Raw genomic sequence first — 22,442 nt, 5'->3', positions numbered from 1 at the left:
TCTGATATGAACCGCTCCGTGTGTGTCTTTGTAGGAGTACATTGTGCATCGTATATACACCGAGACGATGATACAACGGCGAGCTTGTCTTCTACCAACACCCAGCCTCCTTTGTGCATCGTGAACACAAACATTGCTCATATCACCTTCCCGGCAGCACGGGCGGCTTCTCTGACGCGTCCAGCGTCACGTATTCAACGAGCCTATTCGTCATCCTCTCACACCATGGGTCCACATAGGTCATCCAGAGATTCGCAATCCCGTATAGCATCGGAAGCCACAGGAACTGCCATAAAATGAGCGCCATGTTGCCTGGATAAGACAGCCTCGTCATCTCCATCTCGCCCTGGTCGTTCTCGTGGTCCGGAAGCACCTGCACTCCGTACAGCATCCACACGAGCGTCGTCTTCATCAGCGGCCCGTGCAGCAGGTACACGGCGAAGCTCATCCTCCCGAGGAACAGCAGGAACCTCCCGCTCAGCAGCTTCTGCAGCCAGGGACTGAACAAGATGCCTAGGCTGATGAACTCGAGCCCGATACCGCTTGCGAACCGGGGGAAGTCCGGATTGTCCGGCAGGATCGGTCGCATGAAGTCCAGCATGAGTCGCGACCAGGTCATCCACTCTGCGCGCCCTTCGGGGAAAGAGGCGAACGTGAGGCCGATGAAAACGAGGCTGGTGGACAAGATCCTGCTGAGGCGTGGGCGGTCGGAGATGAATTGTGCGGTGGTCGGGTGGTTCTGGAGGTCAGCGATGAATGTGCCCCAGAAGAACTGCATTCCAAAGGCGGCTGAAGCAAGCGAGACGTTGTCAGTCTTGAGTCACTTGGAGGAACAGCTATCAAAGTAATGTTGTATAGAGGACCAAAGACTTACAGTCGCTTGCACAGTAGAAGTAAACCCACAGCCCGAAACTAGCCATAGTCCGATACCTCGGCTTCACGTACGCGGTGGCCACCATAAAGGAGTACACCCACATGCTCCCTTTGAGTAACGGCAACAGCGTCCACTGATTATTATCGTAGTCGTTCACAGCCCTGGTCCACGTCGTGACGATGCAGTAGATCAGGTTTCCCAGCGCCTCACCGAGGTATGCGATCCTGTTCGGCGACTGCACATCGATCCACCAGCTATCCTGGTGCTTGGCCACAGCATACAGGCCCATTTCGGCCAGGAGCCACGACACGGCCGTCGCCGCGGCGGCGGGTAAGAAGAGCCGCGGGGTGCGACGCAGGGCCGACTTGCTGACGGAGACGAAGGCGGCCTCCTGGTTGCCCTGGCGGCAGAGCTTGATGGGCTTCAGCGCGCAGACATAGCCCGTCACGAAGGCGAAGATTGTCACGCCGATGCGGCCCTGGATCAGGATCCGGAGGTACGGCAGCTGTAGAAAGCGCGGCGGCGCGTCTTCCTGCGAGGTCGCGACGAACAGCTCGCCATCCCATGCGCGAGCGAGGTGGGTTAGTACCACGAGCGCGGAGGCGATACCGCGGAGGCCCTATCGAATTATGGCATTTTAGCAAACGCTGGTTTTGGGTCAAGGGCAGGTGGATTGCATAGGTGTCGCAAACAGGTCTGGTGTTCCCTTCCAAACAGATGTTGGGGTTCGTTGTGATTTGGGCATAATTCCCTGCTCGTGCACGCCAGGGCAAAACGCGTCAAGATATGGATCCATCCCTGATGTGGCATGACAATTCGATCTCGGAGCACAGTGACGACGGAATTGAATACTCACATCAACCCATTTGACATTGCCCTCCCTTCCGATCGCCATTATCTATCAGTGAGTAGCATGGGCGAGGAAGCAAGTGACGAAAAATTGGGTCTTCCGGTTTGTCTGGTCGAATCGAGAAGCAAGATAAGATTTTCCCAAAGAAATAAATAGCAAACACCTTATCAAGATCTGATAGTGGCGCGTTTTACTTCAAGACTGTCTTTGATGGACTGGATATGCTTCGGCAGGTGCGACTTCGAATGTTAGAGGCGTCGAGCTTAATAGGAACGACAGATCAAGATGCAAAACCTAAAATTCACCATCTGAAGTATCACTGCACCTTTCAGTTGGGATCCGCCGAGTGGACTCGAGTAAACGGCGAGGGCCGGATGATAGCTTTCTGTGTCATGGGGCTGTGCCAAAGAGTGGCAGGGGGCTCGACGAGGGAGAGCACTAGCTTGGCAGGAGAAAATCAGAAGGCAAGAGAAACATGATGACATTAAGGGAAAGAGGATGTTAATCCCCGAGATCATGTCGGACTTTCCGGGGCAGTTAGACAGAAACCGAACAAGCTGATAAGCAGTTGGTGCAGCACACGCTGCAAGGGGTGGGATGTCATGTGGTTTTGACCGTTGGGCCTGGCACGCGAGATCGCATGTACTTGACAATCTCCCACGAGGTTGAAATCCTCTGCGACTAGCTGTCAAAGAGATGTCCCAGACAGACGTATTAGTTGGTCACTGAGGCCTCTGATAACTTGGTCCGATTAAAGCAATGGCTCACCCTAATCCACGCGAGGATAGCTCGTAACGGACAAGCCGTGCTATGAGTTACAAGATGTGAAGGTATGTAACTCGCATGTGTTGGCCGAGATGCGAATGTGAGCTACAGGAGCTCCCGCCCCACTTACCCAAGCCCCGTTCTTCAAGACTAGTTTACGGGCCGTAGTGAATCAGGGTCTTAGAGGCTGGGCGAGTTGATGGCCTCGTCCCATCCCGCGCACCAGCAATGCTTGTCCGCTGTCTTGATTTGGTAGTCTTCGTGGCCTCGTGTGCCTCGTGTGCCTTCTGCACATGATGCAGGACGTTCGTGTACGCTCTCAAGACTTCACGACATTGTCTTTGTTGTGTTGGTGGTTGCAACCTGATGTGCCGAAGTCCCGAGTACGACCAAGATCTCGCTTCCCCTCTGGGAATGGTTACGGCGATCCTGCGGGTGGCCGTTTGCTTGGCCGGGCTTGACTGGTCGAGGCTCAACACAGGGGAGAGGCCAGCCAGCCCAATTCGCCCTAGACGGCTAGACTGCACCGACTCAACGGTGGGCGTGCAGTGGCGTGGCGCCCTCGACACGTTCCCTGACGCCCTCCCTCTGGCGAGCCGGCCGCTTGGGAGATGATGGCGTCGCACGCAACGGCTCAATGATAATGTAGTGGGGACACCGAGGAGATTGGCTTGGCACTCTGGAAACTTCCGTCAGCATTGCCTGGCACGACTGGCAACGGGCAATGACAGTACAGCTCAATGCAGTTAGTCTAGCAAGGGGTGGCTAATCGTCCATCGACGATGGCCGCGAGTTAGACAAGGCGATTATGAGAGACACCAAGCTGGAGCTGGGCACAGAGAAGCAATCATGTGAGCAGAAAAAGGGACAAAGGACATCGAAAAGGGAAGGAAATATGTGTCGACACCCCACCACCCAGCCTCAACACACCCTCCCATCTGACCATGAAAAATCGCGGTGAAACAGAAGAGCGTCAGTAAGGCCGGGAGAGCAAATGGTCAAATTCGCGTAATAGCCACCAGCCCACCCCACCTGCCATCTGGCAAGGGCGTCGATATCTCCGTACCGGGACGGGGGACGCCACGTCCCGGCTTTGAGATTTTGTTTTGATATACCGCTCGGAATACAGAGCTGGATCAAGGAAGGATCTCGCCTTGTGCTCCACCTTGCCGTGCGGACAGATTAAAAGAAATGGATAGGTAGTGAGACATGGGGAAACTGCACTTGAGACAACTGGGAGAACGGGCCGCGCCCTTGGGTCCAACAATCTTGTCATTTCTTGTCCGCTTCAACGGCGGGCTCCGGGTATCGTATCTGTACAAGTGTGGCAGAATAGCCTCAGTGCCGGAGTCCTTTCGGAATCCGTCTACTTATCTGACTTCCGCAAAAACTCAAACGTGTCGTCCTCTGGCTCCTCATCATCTTCATCCATAAGTTCCTCCTCAACGTCTGCGAAACTCTGGTCAAGGCTAGGAGCAGACGTTGCTGCTCGAGGCTTCTCGTCGTTCATGATAGCTGCATTGGCATTTGCCTGCTTGTGGGCCCCAAAAGCTGCAAGGCGCCTGAGATCCGTGGGATCCCAGTTGTGAGGGTCCATCAGATTCCACTTTGGACGATCCATAGGGCTTTGATAGTTGGCGAGTTTTGACGATGGGTCAATATAGTCACTATCATCTTCGTCATCGAGTTCTGGCCGGTGTACCACCGGGTTTTTGACGCGCGAAAATTCAGGCGAATCACTGTATCCCTCGAAAAACACCTTCTCGGCGACAGCTGGCGTCCCTAGGCTGGGAGACCTTATGCCAAGGTCTGATGCAGTGGACGCTGTAGAAAAGTGTACGTGCCTGTCTCGCATCCGAGTTCTGGCCCTTTTGAGCGGACCATCTTGTGTCCTCTTTGGTGCTGTCTGCTGCTCGTGGTGGTGCTGCGTCGTCTTCTGGACGTTGGCATCGGTTTGCGCCTTCTCGTAGAGCTTCTAACCCTCCTCGAAGAACACCCGCTTCGTCCCGCGAAGCCGCTCATCCTCCATCTGCTCTAATTGTTGGTCCAATTCCATGAGGTCCATAACTTCTTGCTCAACATCTCGCTCTTCAGCGTCCAGCTCGTAGCCCGCGTCAGCCGCAGCATCCAGGTCATCCATGAATTCGAGACCCATGTTACGTGATCGAGACGGTGTTGCTGCAAGCTCGGGCTGGTACTCGAGGGGTTCTGCCTCGAAATTGTCCTGAGATTGGTTGAAGCTTCGGCCGAATACGCCGGCTGAAGGGGGTCGAGGACCATCACGGCCGCTACGTATGCTTAGATCGAATTTCTGTGCGCGAATCGCTGTCCGGCCAGGATTTTGATGCACAATAATGGCATTGACCGAGTCCGCTCCTTCATTTGCAGGGACAAGACGCTTCAGCTTCTTGGCCGGGAAACGAAGTGGTGCTGTGTCCACATCTTGGAAGTCGTGGACCACCACCAGTCTGCTCTCGCCGCGCACAATCACCTCAACTGGCAGACCTGTGCTCTCCTCCGCAGCGACATCCGGATCGTCAGGATTGTGGGCAGGCTGTCGCCGCTGGGCTTTCGGCGTTGCAACGACACCGCAGCACCGCTCGCCTAACAGGCCAGCATTGAGTTCCACCAGGCGGACCATGCGCGAGGGCTGCGCTCCACTGAAGAGATTGACGCCGCCACCTGCGCTGCGACGAACTTGAGCATCCCAGAATTTGGCGACAACGGGAATGACACAGACAATGTTGTCAGATCCGCCCATCCATAGAACTGCACTCTCCTCAGTGGCTACTGACCCTCTGGCGGTTGGCAACTGCACAACTTCGACTCCGCCCTTCACGGCAGCAAGTCGTTCTGGTCCACCATTCATCATCGACACCAGGGAGTCGCGTCGTCCGACTGAGTTGAAGTCGTTACTTCCAAAAGAAGTCTTCTGTGAACCTGGGTTGCGCAATGGGCTCGTGCCCTCGAGGTGTCCTGAAGCAGAGAAAGCTGAGAGAGCGGCTCCGCGCACGCCAGTGTTTTGTTTTGAAAACAACGACCCTCCTGCGTCATTGCCCAGAGGCCCTGCGCCCTCAACATCCCATATTCCCCACTGTCCATCTGCAAGGAGAGCCAAGATAGCCCGCCCATGCGATATCCATTCAGCTCCGACGACGGGTTTTCTCGAGCAGGGCGAGGTGGTCGCACGAGCGAATGGCGGGTAGAGAGATAGCAGCCATGAGCCGTGGGATGGCCAAGGGCCCTCTGAAATGTCATCTTGAGGGATTGAAGGTATGGCGTAATCATATACGCGGACGGCATGCGGAGAGGCGACAGCAAGGAGTTGGCTTGAGTGGAGAGGGTTGAAGGCGATGCTTGTGAGCGGACTTGGCAGGTATTCGGTCTGGAATGGTTCAATGGCAGGGCTGTCAGAGGCGGTCTTGATGGGGACATCCCATAGTCGCAGCGTGCCAGAAGCGTCCTTGCCATGAACAGCAATGATGGCACGAAGAGCAGAAGCACTCAGACGAGCAGGCGATTTGCTCCGGTCAGAACTGCTTATTCGTCGAGGAAGCAAGGACATGGCGATACCATCCGGGCATTTGCTTTGGCCACCAAGCGAGACTAGAGTCTCGCCCCATTTGCCCTGACCCACGGCGCCAGCCAAAAGACTGGATCGCAAGTCCTCCCTTGCCACACTGTCGTGAGAGGGCGGCGTCAATGGTAGAGTGATCATGAAAGCTGAGCCCTTCGCAGATATAACAGCAAAGACCATCGTCTCCGCGAGTATGTCAGCTTCGCTCGGCTGATCTCCGGCGGCGCGAGGCGCGATAGGCGGAACAGCAATGTGAAGGATGTCTGTGCCGATCGCGAGATCCAAGGTCTGGATGACCTCTGGGTATCCGGTAGTATCTTCCACGTTCTCATTCTCGAACTCTGGCTTGTCAACGAAGGGTGCTGTTGCAGAGGGAGAGGTATCGTCGTCGTCTGAGTCGATGATCATGACGCCATCGTCGGCGTTTGCACCAGCTCCATTTGTTTTGTTACCCCCAGCCGGCTTCCCAGACTGAGGATTGGCAGGCTTCAGTCGGCGCCCACCACGCCAGAATACTGTGACACCATTCTCGTGTCCGTAGAGAAGGATCGTGGATCCTTGAGGGGAGAGGACGGGGTATGTCTTGACGTCGTGGACTCGTCGGTTCAGGGCGTATCTGGACATGGCTGGTCAGCTGGGCGTGTTGCTCGTGACAGGACAACGCGGTCTCCATACGTGTACTGTGTATTTTGTGCAGTCTGCCGCACCCGTGGCTTGAGTTGGGCCGTCATCGTGCGGGTCGTGTATTGACGTTATTACAGCTGGCGGATAGGAAGGGAAAGGAGCGACAGGAACATGAAGTGATAGGAGCAGGGTCGCGAGAGAGAGGCGCCCGCAGAACAAGCTTCTGGAGGGTCTGCCGCAATTATGAGTTTGGGTCAAAGGCTCATGTCGAGGTCGTTGCGATAGGACAATAACAAAGACCAATACTGTCAGTCCCTCGATGTAGTCGCTGCAGGCATCAACCAGGCTGGTTCGGTTTGGTTGACTGGCTGGCTGGCTGGCTGGTTTAAGCAGAAAACTTTGGAAGCGCGCCAGCTTCAAGCTCGACGCGACGGTAGCTTCCATTGTGGCCCGAGCTCCCTGTCGGTCCTGATTATGTAAGGGAGCAAGACTACCAAAACAACTCCCGTCCCCCTCCCACTCCCACTTCCCCGAGTGCCTTTCCCTTGCTCCTGGTCAAAAGGCGGACTGCCTCCATAACCGTGGCCTAGAACCTTGGACGTTAATCATTCTTTTATATTTGTATTCGCTTTCAGGCCTTGAACGCGCATCACTGGAGGTTGAAAGAACCTACATGGGTGAAAATGTGAAGAGGACCAAGTCTCAAGTCGGCCTCGCACAGCATTGGCTCCTTCTACGCTCACCTCGACCAGTAAATAGAACGACATGTTATGGTGATTATGTTATGTGAGCGAGATCATATTGCCTCGGAAAGTGCTCAGAATATGATAGATGGTTCTGGCAGCGACAAGTAGAAACTAGTACAGAGTTCTGTTGCTCCATGTGTGTGGAACCCGACGAACACCGCTGTCACCATATCGCACAAATTACAGTCCACCAGAACTAGGCGGAGGCGTCCCGACGACCGAGAAATTGAAAGCAGGGTTATTGCGCCCGCCACCCTCCGCCCAGATCGAAGCATAAGTCGCATACGTATCCCAGTTCGAGCTCGTGTTGATCCCCAGCTCATGCCACGCAAACAGCCCAGACGAGAACTCACCGCCCAGCATGGCATAGTTGAGCAACGGGTCGTACGCCGATGAAGCTGCATAGCCAGTGTATCCGTCGGCCAAGTTCGTCGTACTCGCGATTCGGTTGCTGCTGTATGGTGGCAGCGCTTCGATTGCGTCCCTAAGATCCTGGTCGAAGAACAGCTGTGACAGGTGTGCCACTACACCACCAGTGTACGTTCCGTTTGGTAGGACTTGAGAGCCAACGTGAGCGATAATGTGCTGGTGCGTGGCGCGGAAGTCGTAGTGGCCCGGAAAATTGGTGTCGAATCGAACAACACCATCTTTGTCAGTCTTCTGCACGCCGCGGAGAAAAGTCGAGTGAAGCCCTCCCTGTCCAAAGCCATTTACACCGCTGTACTTTCCTGTTGCGTTGCATGACCAGATATCTACGAGGACGTCTGCCGGCTCACAAGTGTTGATGTCGATGAACTGTAATTCAAGGTGCATTGGGACGCCGGGGATGCCTTCGCTGACATTTTGCCGAACTAGAGTGGTCTATCATCAGCTTTCGGGTATCAAGGAATGGGTTCCATCGGAAAGTAATTGTATAGGATGTGGCACCTCATGTGTGTCAGCCAGCTCGTGAGCTGCAACATGACAACGGAGGTTGAGACACATGGCAACATGGTCCAATACGGCATATGTATTCGGTGGGCTATGAAGGGACACGGAGGCTTCTTACTGAGTTCCTGTGACACAAAGTACGGCCCGTTTGCATTGTCTGGGGCGAGAATACAAGAAGCATTGGCGCCGAAGATCTCTTCTGCCGGAGTGGAAGCATCGTACGATACGAGTCCAGTTTTGTTGTGGTCTACTGCGTTCCATTTTCGAAACTCAGCCATGTTCCGACGGTGCAAGAAGGGGGCTGTGATTGATGTCAGCTTGCTGCGGCTCTACAGTTGAGTTTTTGGGGACTTGCCATCAGTCAGGCTTCTTTCCTGGCGGAGCCGTTCAAAGGTGGCTGCTCGGCGAGCAATAGCTTGCTCCCTGCGTGCCTTTACCTTCGGCTGCTCTGCGCACGCTTGTAGCGCTGGCGAGTTCACCTCAGCGACAACGTGATACCTCGTCATCTCCTCCAAGTGTGCCCGTTTGTCAAAATTCTCTTCAGGATGCGCCGAGACCAGCGACATACTGGCGGCCAACGCCGTGAAGACCGCCGAGAGAAGCATCATAGTGTTGATCAGGGTCCTGCTGAAAATTGGAGGCTTACAACTGAGCCGTACACGTTTGGACACTGCAGCAGATCTCCACCGAAACGGACTCACCCTTCCTTTCTGTAGTCTCTCTTATTTATATTCCGCCATGTTGGTCCATCAATCTCAACGTTGCCTACCGAGTAGTATCCGGGTGAACCTCCAGCCGGGGTTTGGCCGCCACGTCCCAACCCACCCCGACCACGCAAATTCAGATTCATAGGTCTTGTATGCAGTAGAAGCCGAGAATGCCAGATTGAGCGGCGGAGCTTTCGCAGAAGGGTAGCCTCTCTAATACCTCTATCCCTAATGGCTGGCGAGCATCTTGGCACGACTACGATCAGCCGGAGGACACCACCAAGCAGCCTCGCATGAGGCAGGAGTCATTCTTAACAGTCTTTTACATAATGCTTCCAGCTCGACATATTTGGAACCAAACCATTTACAGAATTAAGAAACAGCGGTACCGGTCTTTTCAATGGATAAATTGCCCACTCAGGATACTCTCGGTTGTCATTTGCATGCCGGTGCTGCATCTCGAGTTAGATGGCTTGAGCTCCGGACACTAATTAACACTTCTTTGGGAAGACTGGCAGATCGTGCATAAAGAGCGGGGGAAATCCAAAGTGATCACTTTAATTAAGTCAAAGTCCTTGCAGTTAATCAGCGGGCACTCATTTTTTGGGGACTTCTCGCCATTGGGCGTTCGCGGTTCTTTAATTAAGCGTGATCGTCCCCAGCCCTTGCCATATATGAGCAACCAGCGTTGGTGGGTGTAATACTGGGCCACTACGCTTTGCAAGCAATTACTCATTAGCGAATATCCACTCTTAGTGAAAAGAACAGAAAAAAGCGCTAGAATTTGTTCGATTCGCTGTTGACAGAAATGAAGATGTGTGCCGTCAAGTCATAGCAAAACTGAAAAGCGCGGTCTTCAGGCAACATGACAGAAAATCGTGGTGCCGTGTACTACTGTGAAAGCTTGAAGATCGCAAATAATTGTTACATGGGACATCTGAATTGCAATCAACACATTGGGATCGGCATCCACTGCATATGTCTCGCTGGTCATCATTGAATGCGTTGTAAATCTAATATGCACCAGGTTCCAATGGCGGACAGTCTTAACGTCGCAGTCAACATCCATGCTGGGGTCAACTTAAAGTCCTGAAATCGATGTTGGAAGAGCTCTAGGCGTAAATTGCACAGCGGCAAGCGTCGTCGTCAACATCCATGAATGTCAATCGATCCCTAACATCGGTAAGCTCTCCAGATGCATGCTATGACAAACAACCTAGATAAAATTTGGTATCTCAATTCATTGCGTATACAAGTCTAGAACATCGATGTATCTCAAACAATTGTCCCAACCAAGCCGACTAGCACCTGTTATTTGTCTCGTTCACCAACCTCGGTGATACGTCTGAAATCCATTAATTCCACCAGTATGCACCAACCGAACTCCTTCGCAACATTGGCAGAAAACAAAAGAAAAAATTTAATCACCCCTCTCGAACCACCCAAGATCAAGGACGAATAATCTTAATACCTTGCTGCAGCCTGGCCATAGCTTGCATGCGGGTTGTACGGGGCGGGAGCCATGGCAACCTCGATATCCGAGGCCTCAGCACTCATGCTCTGCTTAGCCGGGGCATACTTTCGAGCGAACCACATGACAGCAGGGTCGATGGGGATGAACACAGCCACGGCAATGACCATAGTGGCAGCGTCCAGGGCGATGAAGTACGCCTCGTGCGTGATCAGGTAGCCCCTCCAGCCCTGGGCGAGCTCGATCGTCCGGTAGATGCTCCTGATGTAGATCATCACGAAGCTAACCAGCATCGCAACGAGGATCAGCTTCAGACTAGGCGTGACAGAGTCACGGAGCCCGGTTCGCCTGCTCATGATGCGTCGAGCAAAGTCGCCCATGAGGACGCCGAAAAGTGTCATGGTAGCGAGCTGAAAAACAATACCGCCCTCCATAATATGTGTACCACGATCCTGCTCCTCGTCTGTGTCGGCCATGGATGCCATTGCGCCTCCGGCAGCCTGGATGATCAGGGATACGACATCGCATGTGCAAAAGACGATGGCGTACCACTTCGGTGACAGGATGGACGAGGCACGGCCCATGTCGCTGATGAGCTTGCCCAGGAGGACGTAGAGCGCAGCGCTGAAGAATACGGGGGCGATGATGAGGGTGACTATCTGAGAGAGGAAGGCGTCTCTGTTGTAGGGGCATTTCGCGGCCCAAGTCCTGGAGGCCCAACCTATCAACTCGGCTGCGACGAATAGCTTTGTCAGTAACAGAACCTTTCCGAGAAAAAGCAGAAAGGTATAGGACTCACTGAGTGCTCCCAATGCGAACAGTATAGACGTTGCTTTTCGCAATTGGATTGACCGGAACGTGTGATAGAAGAATGGAATGCCAAACAGAACGCAAAATGTGATGCCTGCAGCGAAAGAGGGCACGTAGTCATAACTCGGAGTGAGTAAAGAAGTGTAAGGGTAACAGCCTTGTTGCGTCTCTTTGATGGCCTGCTCCATCTCAGCCGCCGTCATGTTGGCGAAAAGAGGTTGGGACGACGACATTTTGGCGGTACTTCGAAGATGCGAAGAGTATTCGGTCGAGTGTGCTCTGTGTACGAAAAGCCGATGAGTGGTAATTACAATGGGCGTTTTGGAGAATTCGATGAAGCTTGCTAGATATTTGATGGAAGAACTCTGATTAATGTCAAAAGGGAGAATGAATTACAGATCCGACACCAATTTCTAGTAAGGGAAGTTTGCAGACTTAAATGCCAACTCCTTCCGCAAGTCTACGGCTGAATTCGAACGTTTGTTTCGTGCTGACAGGTAGGAAGAGGCAGGCTGAGCAAGCCACACCTGGGCAGTACACTTCCTGGCTACATTGCGACGGGGAGAAACAAGCCCCGGCTGGGATGCAATCCTCGAGGATCTGTTTTCCCCCCACGACTTACGAGATCTGTGTTCTCTCTCCTTGGCGTTCTAGTTCGGTCGAATAGAATTTCTCAGCGGCTAGGTGCCGTCGAAAAATAGCTTAAATTCGAGGCAGTCAAAGCGTGGCAGACTTATGTGTTGTGAAAAGTGGGTCCAGTCCGAATAGGTTGTTTTATTGTGCGAAGGAGCCGTGCCTGGCTGATTACGCATTGTGGCTTGGGCTGACTCCCAAAAGTGTGGGTCCAATCCGAAATCCGTCAACAAAGGTACAGACAGATAATCACTTACCACGTGTCGTAGACTCGTTTACGGCGGGCAGACCAGGGATCTAGGATATAAGACAAAGGCTGTGGGATATACTCCCGCCGACGGAGTCGGGTCAATTCCTCAACATTGAAGTCCACCTACACTCCCCCGGCCTGTTCCTTTTCGATGCTTTCCAGATGATGAAAACATGCAATGTACCTTTGCCAAACGCCATCCTATTCCAGAAAAATGGACAAATTTGCGCAAATACGAAATGTGAGCCAGCCAGCCCGCCAGCCAGCCAGCCCTCCTTTGTTGCCTTGTATTGGACCGTTGCTGGTCCTCTACAAGGTGTCCCAGGATCACCAAACATAAGGGGCAGGCTGAATCTCAGTCACAGTGCCATCTCCTTTGTCGACAGGAGAAGTGATTCTTGCTTGATAACTCCCTTCATATCTCTTCATCGATTACAACACAGCAGCATCTCCCGGCTATTTCGCCGTTCCTCCGAGCGTCCGCTCCTCAACGATTTTCAAGGGGCCGGTCCTCCGGGTCCGCGGATGATAGGCGCGTAGTATCCAAACTTAAGGAATGGGTCGAATTTAGCCTTGAGCCGTCTCAGCCTCCACAAGCGCCAGTCCTCGTACCCATACAACGCCTCGGGGCTCTCATCACCGTGTGCATAGTTAACGTACGCATGGAGAGGCTGCCCGCTGCCATTTAGCGAAGCACGCCTCAACCTCCCGCCAAAGTCAGCCGCGAGATTAGCAAGGCTAGCATTCCCCAACGAGATGTACATTGCCGGGCTAATCAGAATTTGGTTGAAACGGTCGGGGTACGCTGCCTCGTCATTTGGGACGGCCCCGACTGCTCTAGTCGAATACGCCTCGAGGAGGACGAAACCGTTGCGCAGCTCTGGGGGCAGGGTGCTGTAAATGTCTAAAGTCGCGCGCAGTCCTGGAATGTTCCACCTCTTCAGCGCAACGCCGAACATCATCGAGCTGCTTGACCCTTTGGCACACGCTGGCGTGCCATACGCCGCGCCTGCTACGGCATTCATCCCAGTGATGTCCGTAGTACCGGCTTTGATGCTTATAGGGAGCATGGCTCGGACACGGTCTGTATGCGCCGGCGGAACGGTCCCACGGCCCTGCCAAATGAGCCAAAAGACTATGATGGGCTTTTGGTGAAAGTTAGTCAATACCATGTCATACCATATCTTTTTTCAAGAAGAAAAAACGAACAAGTTCAGCTTACTCACATTCTCAGAGTCAACATCAGGACGGAATGCAAACTGCCCATAATGAGTCAGCTCAACCGGCCGCGGCGACCCCGTGTCATCCTGCAGCAGCCCGTTCGCCCACTCAAACAACACCTCCAGTTTATCCTGCCTGAAGACGTACTCCTCGTAAGCCCACAGCCTGCCCTGCCCAGGCTCGACGTCAAAGATACGATACTCGACCGAAGTCACAACGCCGAAATTATGGCCAGCGCCCCGGAGCGCCCAAAACAGATCGCTGTTTACCGTGGGAGAAGCGGTCACGGCAGTCCCGTCGGCGAGCACAACGCGCGCCGAGAGGATGTTGTCGGCCAGCAGGCCATGCTGCCCCTGGAGCCAGCCGTGGCCTCCGCCGAGCATAGGAGCTATAATACCTGCACAGTCGCATGCTGTGGTGACTGGAAGAGCACAATTATGGGTCAGTCTACTGCGGGATCATGGCGATGACAAAGTCTTCTCATACCGGCCTGCTTTCCTTTAGCCCACAGCGCCGCGATCACCTCTCCCGACTGGGTCCCGCCGCCAATCGTGGCGCTGCTGCCATCTTCGGAAATGTGAACATAGACCATTCCGCGCATGGAGATACCGATTCCGTTCCTGACGTTTCCGAGATCCCATGTCTCGCCGTGGCCACCTGAAATGGCAAGAAACGGCCTATTGAAGGCATCCGCATACTGTATCTTTTCCCGTCGTACAGTTCAATCAGTGGTCTGACACATTCACGACGGATACACCAGGGGGTTCCTAAGTTACCGTGTTTCGAACATCCTGTTCGGTGGCCACCTTGACCAAGGCGTCAAGCTGAGGCTTCTTCGCTACTAGGCTGGCAGTGCCATTCACGAAGCCTTCCGAGCCTGGTAGATAAATCTCGGCGTCTCCTGAAAGCAATGAGCTCAAAGAGTGGAAGTTGTCATCAGCTGAATGGTGGATGGTCCCCGTCGCACGCACCAGAGCCAAGAACATGAGCTGGGCCAGCACGCATAGCTTTGTGCTTGTAAACTTCATATTAAGCGATACGAGCACCAGAAATGTGGAACAAGCAATGACATAGAGCAAGCTACACACTGCAAGAAGCATTGGGGACTGTCACTGATAAGGTTTTCCCAGCATCATCTCGACGGTGTGGGAACACAGATCCATCGCCACTGTTCTGGGCCTCATTGATGGCTGGAACCCCCCTCAATTTCCTGGCATAAGCAGACTATCTGCAGCGGAGCTCCGGGCAGATCTTGCATACAACAGCCTGCTGGCGGCGGCGCGCATGTAATGATATAGTGATATGCAGTGGCATGGTGATAGATGTCGCCAATCGCGAGGTCGCCAATCGCCGGTGGGGAGCACTTCCGCCACACTGCACCGCTACCCTGTCCTCTGCAGCTTAGCGCCATGTTGTGAACTCTATGCAGGTGTCCTTGCATGTGAAGGGGTGATGGCGGGGTAGAAGCCTCAATCTCTCTTTGTACGGAGAGTAAGCAGGTACAAAATAAGTCAGCAATATTCTCACTTAGAAATAAGTCACTCGTGGCCCCGGCCAACACTTGCGATGTGAGAATGGTGTGGTGAACACCAGATTGGTAAACCTCTGCTTTCACTCCCTTGGTAAACCCTTCAACCGAGCAATGCAATGCCGAATTTAGTAGTAAAAGTACAGTTGATCAAAATATCTCCCTCTATTGGTGTGAGGAGGACCGACTTGTCGTGGTGGCGTCGTAAAAGTGCTTTGTGATATTTCTCTCCTGAAACTCCTCGCCAGCACCTATAGCTCGTTCGCCTTCTTCTTGGCCTCGCCCTTTACTTCAGCAGCCTTTCCTTTGACATCGCCCTTCAGCTCCTCTGCCTTGCCTGCGGCCTCACCGCGCAGCTCGGCGGCCTTTCCCTTGACATCACCTCCGGTGATGTTCTCGCTGGCCTCCTTCACCTTGTCCTTGGCAGCGACTATTCACTTGGTCAGCTACTACGCTTCCTGTGATGCCTGCGGCCGGAAATTTTATGTGTATACTTACCACCAATGTCAATGCCGTCGACGAGCTTATCGGAAACAACGCGGTCTACCTTCTTCAGGCCATCCTTGGTAGCATCAACGGGGTTCTTTTGTAGTTGGACCGTTGTAGAGAAAGCTGCTCGTGGCACGGTCGATGTGAAGTTGGAGGAGCGTGCGGCAGTGCGGGAGATGGTGGCCATGCGGCGGAAAGTCATCTCGGTGAGGAACGACATTTTGGCTGTGGTCTTGGGTTTGTTTTGCTTTGTGGCTTGCGAAACTGATCGACGGGTTCGACTGAAGACGCGGTAGAAGTCGTCGTCAAAATATTAAGGTGTGAAGTTGAGAGATTTGCTTCGTTGGGAAGAATTGGATGGAGAGAAGATTCGGAGGAGTACGCAGAGGTAGTTATGAAAGAAAGGGAGGACAGACAAATATCAATCACAAGGGAGTGATGAGGAATGATGTCATGCTCACGATGACGGTGTGCGGGCGGGAGTCGATTGAGGCTAGAATCGCTGCACTACAGCACTACAGCACGCCAACATGACGTCTACGCAAGTGGTTGGACCTCGATTGCTACCGTGAATTGAGACTGAAACGTACAAGATCGTCAATAGTCCTGCATCAGACAAGCTACTCATTTAATCCTTGGTCTAATCCTCTCCTGCCTGCAGCCAGCCTGCGTGCACTCGCTTACGCAATTGCCACAAACTGGCATTAATCCTTCGGCGCGATGTAAACAATTAGCCAAAACGAGCTCCAACGAGGGTATCACACAACAGCTTAGCTAAGCTATGAAAATCAGTATTGTGCAGAGCAATATCATTAATTGTTTTAATTTGCATCAATGTCACCTTTCCTTCGTCCGTTGCATGGCAAATCTTAATTGCTGTCTCTCGACCCGAAAACCTCACTCCTTATCTATTTCCCATGAATGAAAAGAGAGAGAAAGGGAAGAAGGATGGCGGGGGAAAGAAACCTTGACCTCTCCCTCAAGTGTGTGCACGGCAATTAGGCACAAAGCTAGCCACACTCCCCGGCTACATATGCAACAGATGAAGGCGCTCCAGCTGCTACAGAGCGTGAATTTAGAACAGCTCAAATCCCCGACTCCTGTGCCTGCAGAGGCAACAGGACAGGCACAAGGAGAGGGTGTAGCGAGCAGCACCGGCAGCCGCCTGAAAAAGCATACACAAGTGCAAACAGGAGGGCAGTCTCAAGTTCTGTAGCGCTCTGTTGAACAACTGGTGTCAACGACAGGCAAGTCGAAATCGCGGCAAGTGCCGTTGAATTCTGGACCGATCACAAATTGGTTTTTCTGCACAAAGACAATTTCCAATCTAGTCAAGATGATTGTGAGTGGAAAAGGCACTCCGCTGATTGTCTTCATCAACCCGTTTGCCGTTCCTTCTCATTCTCATAATACAGCTGCCCAGACAGCAGACAGCCGAACGAGATCACCAGAACTCAGCAAAGAGATGGCGGATAACAGATCTATACGTACGGGCACAGTCTTCAGACCTATTTCTACGTAAAGCCTAATATGTGACAAGGCTGCAAATGGTCAAATAGTAACACTTCTCTTGATTGCTGAAGGATCATGCCCAAGGGAAAGCAGTTTTTGAAATTATATTGGTTGATGAACCGGCACCATCGTCTGAGTACACCGGAACAAGATCTTGTTTGACCCGTCCACCAAGCCTTTTTCAAATTTCTAGACTGATGGAGAAATAAGATGTGGGGGCAATGAAGTCACTGTCATCACGGACGGCGTTGGGCGCAGATTGAGTACAAACTCGTACTTCTGTTACAGTAGCTCGAAGACACTGGAGTAGTCCTAGTGAATAGCTTGCTTTCGATCTGAATACGAGTATGAAGACTCGGACATCACTGTCCATCGCCTAGGTTACGGCTCCACTCATTGTGTGCGCATGTAAATGGATAGAAGACCGTGTATGAGTATTCTGATGGTCTCGAGATAGTTATAAATCTCGGACACGAGCACTTGAAGAGTGTTCCTGGATGCTGAGCTCAAAATGCTGCCCCTTCAACGTGATTAAATAACGCAACAAGGGCCATACAAATATAGATCTGAATGCCCATGTTATTCCCTGATGATTGATTTTCCCAAGTATTTTTGCTATCGCCTCTTTCAACATCGTTGAGTGAGACATAACTTGGTATACACATAAGACAACCCTCACCATAACATGCGGGAGGACCTCCAAGAAAAGGAGGAGGAAGAGTAATGGGAACATCAACGGATGTACCCATCCTACATATGTTCTTCGAAATAAAGGACAGCCAGTTTCAGCGTCAAGGAGCTACAACAACCACGGGGCAGCTGCGGCGGCTATAGCTTAAACGCAGAAGTGAATTTCTTAGCACACATGCAACAAAATCGTTTCACAGAAGAAAAAGTGCCCGGGACCAACACCAGTTAGGGTCTTGCAAAATGGACAGACCAGAGATCGGGAACGGAATGGGGTCGAGCAGCCACGTTAGTACATGGCTGTTGCCGTGGAGCTGGCGTTCCATTCCTTGAGACAATTGCTAGTCAAGAAAACTGTAAATCTTGGTTGACTCGCAGGTCAATGTCTGATATATGCCACCGGCTTAAGGGCTTGGAAGCAAAGTCCACTGACCAGGTGACGAAACTGGGCTAGCAGTCGTCAAGTCGATATATACAGCCCAGGGATGCATAAACATAGAATGCAGTCCCACTATATCCTACGACATCTCCGTAGAAGGTCCAGCACCTTGCAGTGCCCGCTCTAGATCAAGTTCTATCTCCTTCTCCGGAGTCTATCACCTCCCCTTGAACACGGGTTTCCTCTTCTCCCCAAAAGCCTTTAGGGCCTCATCCCTATCCTCGGTTTTGACGACCCGGTCGTACATAGCATTTTCCACCTCCTCGTGCGGCCTCTGCACGGCCTGCAAGGCCGCCCTGACCGCGACTGGTCCACCCTCACAGATCTCCGTGGCCAGCCTGACAGCCTCGCTCAACGCATCCCGCCGAGCCAAAGACAGGACCTTTTCCGCAGCCTCCTTGTCGCCGCTCTTCAGCTTCTCCACGTCCTCCTCGCTCTCCGGCACGACCTCGACCAGGCGGTCCGCGATGCCGAGGAAGTAGGCCTCGGGCGCAGACACCCGCCTGCCGGTGAGGACCAGGTCGCGCGCGCGGCCGATGCCGATCAGCGCGGGCAGGCGGTGGGTGCCGCCGGCGCCGGGGATGATGCCCAGCCTGGTCTCGGGCAGCCCGATCACGGCGTTGGAGGACAGGACGCGGAAGTGCGTGGACAGGGCCAGCTCCAGGCCGCCCCCGAGGGCGAGGGAGCTGATGGCTGAGATGGTCGGGATGGGCAGGGCGGAGATGTTCGTGAAGGTGGAGCGGAGCAGGGCGAGGAAGGCGGCTGTCCTGCAAGAGTGGAATTTTTGTGTCAGCTCATGGCTTTCTATAGGATGGCACGTACGGCTGGCGAAGTTCGCCTGGCCTTCGTGGTGTCGCGTCCCCGGTATCCAGACATATCGGGAGCTCTCAAGACACGTACTCCTCGGGCGAGAAGCCCCTTCTCTCCTTCAAGTCCGCGCCCGCGCAAAAGGAGCTGTCCACCGCACTGGCCAGAATCACCGCCCTCGTGGGGCCCTTGTCGTCCTGGCCCGCCGCGCCCCCGAAACGCTTGTTCCAGCTCTTCGCAGCCAGCTCCTCCCCGGTCGACGCGTCATACTGCGAGTGGACGTCGTCGATTTCGCCGCGGAGGGACGTCAGCAGGGCTCTGGAAATGGCATTCCGCGCCGAGGGCCGGTTCAGCTCGAGGATCCGGATGTGGCCCGTGTTGGGCGCGGGCAGGTTGGTGACGCGGATCAAAGGTGGCTCGTTCGCTGTGGAGTAGCACCTGCGGGCGAGGGCCTGGAACGGCCTCTGAGCCAGAATGGCTCTCGAGCGGGGAGGCATGGTGGCGTTGTTCTTCCACTTTCTTTCGGGGACGTCAATGGCTCGCAAATCTTGGGCGGAGGGGCCAGAGGTAGGTACTGGAACTCCAAGGTTTGAGAGCTCATCTACGATGCTTCAAGCTTCACGATGACGTCTAGCTACGAGCGGCTACCAGCGGGTCATGTACCCTAACCCTGAAAGTACCAGGTAGGACATTGGTGGGAAGATCAAATGGAAAGGAGGGGGTCGCCGTCCCGGCAGTGAGCACCCGGCCCAGGTTCCAGAACGTGAATTTGACAATTGCTTGTCCTCGAACGCAAATAAGCTTATACACAGACGCGTTCACCATCAATTCACGTGCTCCAGACGGCTTGAATCATGGCGTTCTCTTGCAGCGGAATCCCTCGCGTTGCTGAAAATTGAGTTCCGGCGGCCTCCAGTAACAACTGACTTGGGCCAACTTGGCTTGTGCCCACTGCCCAGCTGACTGCTCGGTGTGGATCGTGATGGACTGGGTGGTTCAAGTGGCCCCCACTACAAGGTTTCATGTTGACATGCCATCACCAACCACAAGCGTTTACCGAGAGCGATCGTCATGGGCGTCAAAACGCCGACCATTTGTTTTTCTCTGGGCTTTCCCTGAGGGGTGAACAAGCCCGCGCCGCGCTATCGCATCGTGACACTTGACACGACCAGGAGCAACGTGGGAGCATTCAATTCTCCGACCAACTCTAAAAAGAGAAGACAAAGGAAAACCGAGTCCGCCCCGAGTCGCCCGACCAAACACGAAGCCAAATCTCCGTCTCCCCCGCGATTGCCAAGGCCGGGACACCGCCTGGACAGCGTGTGGGTGGGCCCACGATCTCGCGGCAAGTGGAGGCTCTGCCTGTTCGCTTGGGTGGTTGGGGCATTGAAGGAAGCGGGACTTGCGAAGATCTGGAACTCCAGCTGCAGGTTCGCTTCTCCATCTGCCCAGTCAGTTGACGATGGGGGGGAGGGGCGTGGCATGACGCTGGTGAGTAGAATTCGATGCACGCCGAACCGTACACCCACAGCCAGAGTTGTTCCGTCCAATATCATGCACGTCGAGGATAGAGTGCCATGACGGCAGTCGGTCAACCAACCCACGGCACTTGGGATCCGATATTGTGCCTGTATAAGCAGTGCTCTTGACTATCTCAGGAGAACCTCGGAAGCTTGGTACCTAGTACGTGGTTTTTGCCCTTGTACTTTTGTTTTTGTTCTGAAATTTGGTCGAGATATAAAAAGCAAATTCCAACCGTGCACAGTTGGATCGGTAACATGTGCGCGTGGCTGCGGCCATATTGGCACAGGAATATTGACCGTTTCCAAGGGGCCTACTGTGAGCACTGTACCAGCCTGTGCATACACGTACTGCTACGGCACTGTACTGTACTGTCCACGCAGTAGGGCTGCAAATACCCATCCTCCCGGCAGCCCGGTAGCCGAACACGGGGAGAGGTACCCACAAGAAACTCAGACTATTGACGGGTAGGAAAAAAAGTGTGCCATCAATGAATCACGAACAGGAAAAAGACCGTGCAGCGTTGCTTACTTGCCGTTGTTGAAAGATGGTGGTCCTGGTTCCCGAACCAGCCGTTGGAAGAGCACGCGATGAGCTTATCACAACCAGGAACCGGTCGTCGTCATCGTATCTAGCTGTACGGCGTGGTACTGTTCATCAAACCTTGTTGGCCAACTGAACCCTTTACCCTCGCGGAGAAAAAAAAGAAGGTTGGGTCTAGTGTTGGCCCCCGCGAGGCCGCGTTGGGTCGTTCTTCAGGGTCGCAGACGCGGTGACCCAGGTCTAAAGGCCAGCCAAGGGGTTCGACTCCTCCAGGCCGTACGCAGTAATTGCTGGCCGGGCTGGTACAGACCTCCCATGACAGGGCCGCGGCCGTGATCCGTGATCCGTATGGCTGCTGCAGCTTTGTATTTCGGGAGAGCTTCGAGAAGCAGGCCGCGAGGCCTTTGTTTTGATTTTTTTTGGTCCCCCGCGGACACGCACAGTGAGGAAAACATGTCTGGACGTCCGTATTGCAGGCCTGGTCGTGAAAAGGGGGGGATCCAATTCAGCACACGCACTGTATCGGGCACCAGGTAATTGTTCCGTCCAATGCTCGGGGTTTAGAAATGACGTGGCTCGCAAGTTTGTGGCTGTGTTCAATGTGTTCTTGAAGCGATATTGCTTTGATTTATGCCTCCGGGCGTGAAACCCTTGCCTGGGCAGATGTTGGGATTGTCAGCCTCATCAGGGTCCAGACCACAAGGATTGCAGATGTAATCAATCTTCCGGTTCCTACTATCCGTATGGCCGGTACGAGATGCTGTGTCCGCAAGAGGACATATGGTTGGTGGTAGTGGTGGTGGTGAGTGCGTGTCGTGTTGGGAAAGGCGGTCATCAAACGGCCTCTCACACGCACGCACACCAACACGCCATCAAGCGCCATACATCCAGTCAGCGCGGCGTGAGCTGCCAGCTACTGCACGTGAGTCGACTACATGCCGCCTGTGTGCCTCGTATCGGCGCGAGAGTGAGTTACTTCTCTCTTCCCCCCAACCCCCTGCTTTCCTAGCTCGGCGGCGTGGTGGGAGCAGGACCGACTACAGATCTTGGAAAGCTCAAACAAGGCTGCGACTACGGCATACCCCACGGCCTTGGGAGGTCTCTTGACCGATGACGACGGCGATGCCTCGCCTATTTTATGCTCTTACTGCCATTTTTGGCATTGAGTGCGTCTGGCGTTTGAGCAGCAGGCACAGCGATCGTTGTGGTGGTAAGCGGATCAGTCGATCATATAGGGGAAACGAAACATCCGGGTGACGGTGACAGTTTGAACGACGACAGCCATTCCCGATCCATCGGAGGGTGAAACGAGAGGGCAGGCGGGCGGACGGCGACTCGCGCCAGGGAGGAGGGGTGAAGGCGACATAAGGTGAGCTGCAGCGGACGGACAGACAGCAAGACGGGTGTCACCGTTTATTGCTACCCTTAGACTACAAATAGATAGGTAGGCCTAAATGG

General features: G+C 53.8%; 7 protein-coding genes across 7 annotated transcripts; all 7 read right to left on the bottom strand.

Moving 5' to 3' along the window:
* Positions 1 to 142: 142 nt before the first annotated feature.
* Positions 143 to 1,769, bottom strand: J7T55_003796 (cyltransferase family protein; the record flags this gene model as incomplete). The annotated part of the gene is made up of 3 exons (XM_053143142.1): positions 143 to 789; positions 875 to 1,493; positions 1,731 to 1,769. The coding sequence occupies 3 exons, from the start codon at positions 1,767 to 1,769 to the stop codon at positions 143 to 145; spliced, it is 1,305 nt and encodes a 434-aa protein (XP_052994041.1).
* Positions 1,770 to 3,855: 2,086 nt separating this feature from the next.
* On the bottom strand, positions 3,856 to 6,690 carry J7T55_003795 (uncharacterized protein; the record flags this gene model as incomplete). The annotated part of the gene is made up of 2 exons (XM_053143139.1): positions 3,856 to 4,425; positions 4,486 to 6,690. 2 exons carry the CDS (start codon positions 6,688 to 6,690, stop codon positions 3,856 to 3,858), a joined length of 2,775 nt encoding a protein of 924 aa, XP_052994040.1.
* Positions 6,691 to 7,616: 926 nt separating this feature from the next.
* Positions 7,617 to 8,974, bottom strand: J7T55_003794 (uncharacterized protein; the record flags this gene model as incomplete). The annotated part of the gene is made up of 3 exons (XM_053143138.1): positions 7,617 to 8,287; positions 8,485 to 8,695; positions 8,804 to 8,974. 3 exons carry the CDS (start codon positions 8,972 to 8,974, stop codon positions 7,617 to 7,619), a joined length of 1,053 nt encoding a protein of 350 aa, XP_052994039.1.
* A 1,563-nt stretch (positions 8,975 to 10,537) lies between these two features.
* Positions 10,538 to 11,587, bottom strand: J7T55_003793 (rta1 domain; the record flags this gene model as incomplete). The annotated part of the gene is made up of 2 exons (XM_053143137.1): positions 10,538 to 11,277; positions 11,344 to 11,587. The coding sequence occupies 2 exons, from the start codon at positions 11,585 to 11,587 to the stop codon at positions 10,538 to 10,540; spliced, it is 984 nt and encodes a 327-aa protein (XP_052994038.1).
* A 1,147-nt stretch (positions 11,588 to 12,734) lies between these two features.
* Positions 12,735 to 14,486, bottom strand: J7T55_003792 (uncharacterized protein; the record flags this gene model as incomplete). Its single annotated transcript, XM_053143136.1, has 4 exons — positions 12,735 to 13,382; positions 13,464 to 13,879; positions 13,945 to 14,155; positions 14,235 to 14,486. The coding sequence occupies 4 exons, from the start codon at positions 14,484 to 14,486 to the stop codon at positions 12,735 to 12,737; spliced, it is 1,527 nt and encodes a 508-aa protein (XP_052994037.1).
* Positions 14,487 to 15,237: 751 nt separating this feature from the next.
* Positions 15,238 to 15,695, bottom strand: J7T55_003791 (lea domain-containing protein; the record flags this gene model as incomplete). The annotated part of the gene is made up of 2 exons (XM_053143135.1): positions 15,238 to 15,416; positions 15,485 to 15,695. 2 exons carry the CDS (start codon positions 15,693 to 15,695, stop codon positions 15,238 to 15,240), a joined length of 390 nt encoding a protein of 129 aa, XP_052994036.1.
* A 2,575-nt stretch (positions 15,696 to 18,270) lies between these two features.
* Positions 18,271 to 19,417, bottom strand: J7T55_003790 (methylglutaconylhydratase; the record flags this gene model as incomplete). Its single annotated transcript, XM_053143134.1, has 2 exons — positions 18,271 to 18,880; positions 19,014 to 19,417. 2 exons carry the CDS (start codon positions 19,415 to 19,417, stop codon positions 18,271 to 18,273), a joined length of 1,014 nt encoding a protein of 337 aa, XP_052994035.1.
* Between the last annotated feature and the right edge of the window lie 3,025 nt (positions 19,418 to 22,442).

Source organism: Diaporthe amygdali (assembly GCF_026229845.1).
Source record: "Diaporthe amygdali strain CAA958 chromosome Unknown NODE_13_length_1014660_cov_65_381101, whole genome shotgun sequence".
Taxonomy (NCBI): domain Eukaryota; kingdom Fungi; phylum Ascomycota; class Sordariomycetes; order Diaporthales; family Diaporthaceae; genus Diaporthe; species Diaporthe amygdali.
The sequence above is the reverse complement of the archived record's forward strand: the minus strand, read 5'-3'. Positions and strand labels throughout refer to the sequence as shown.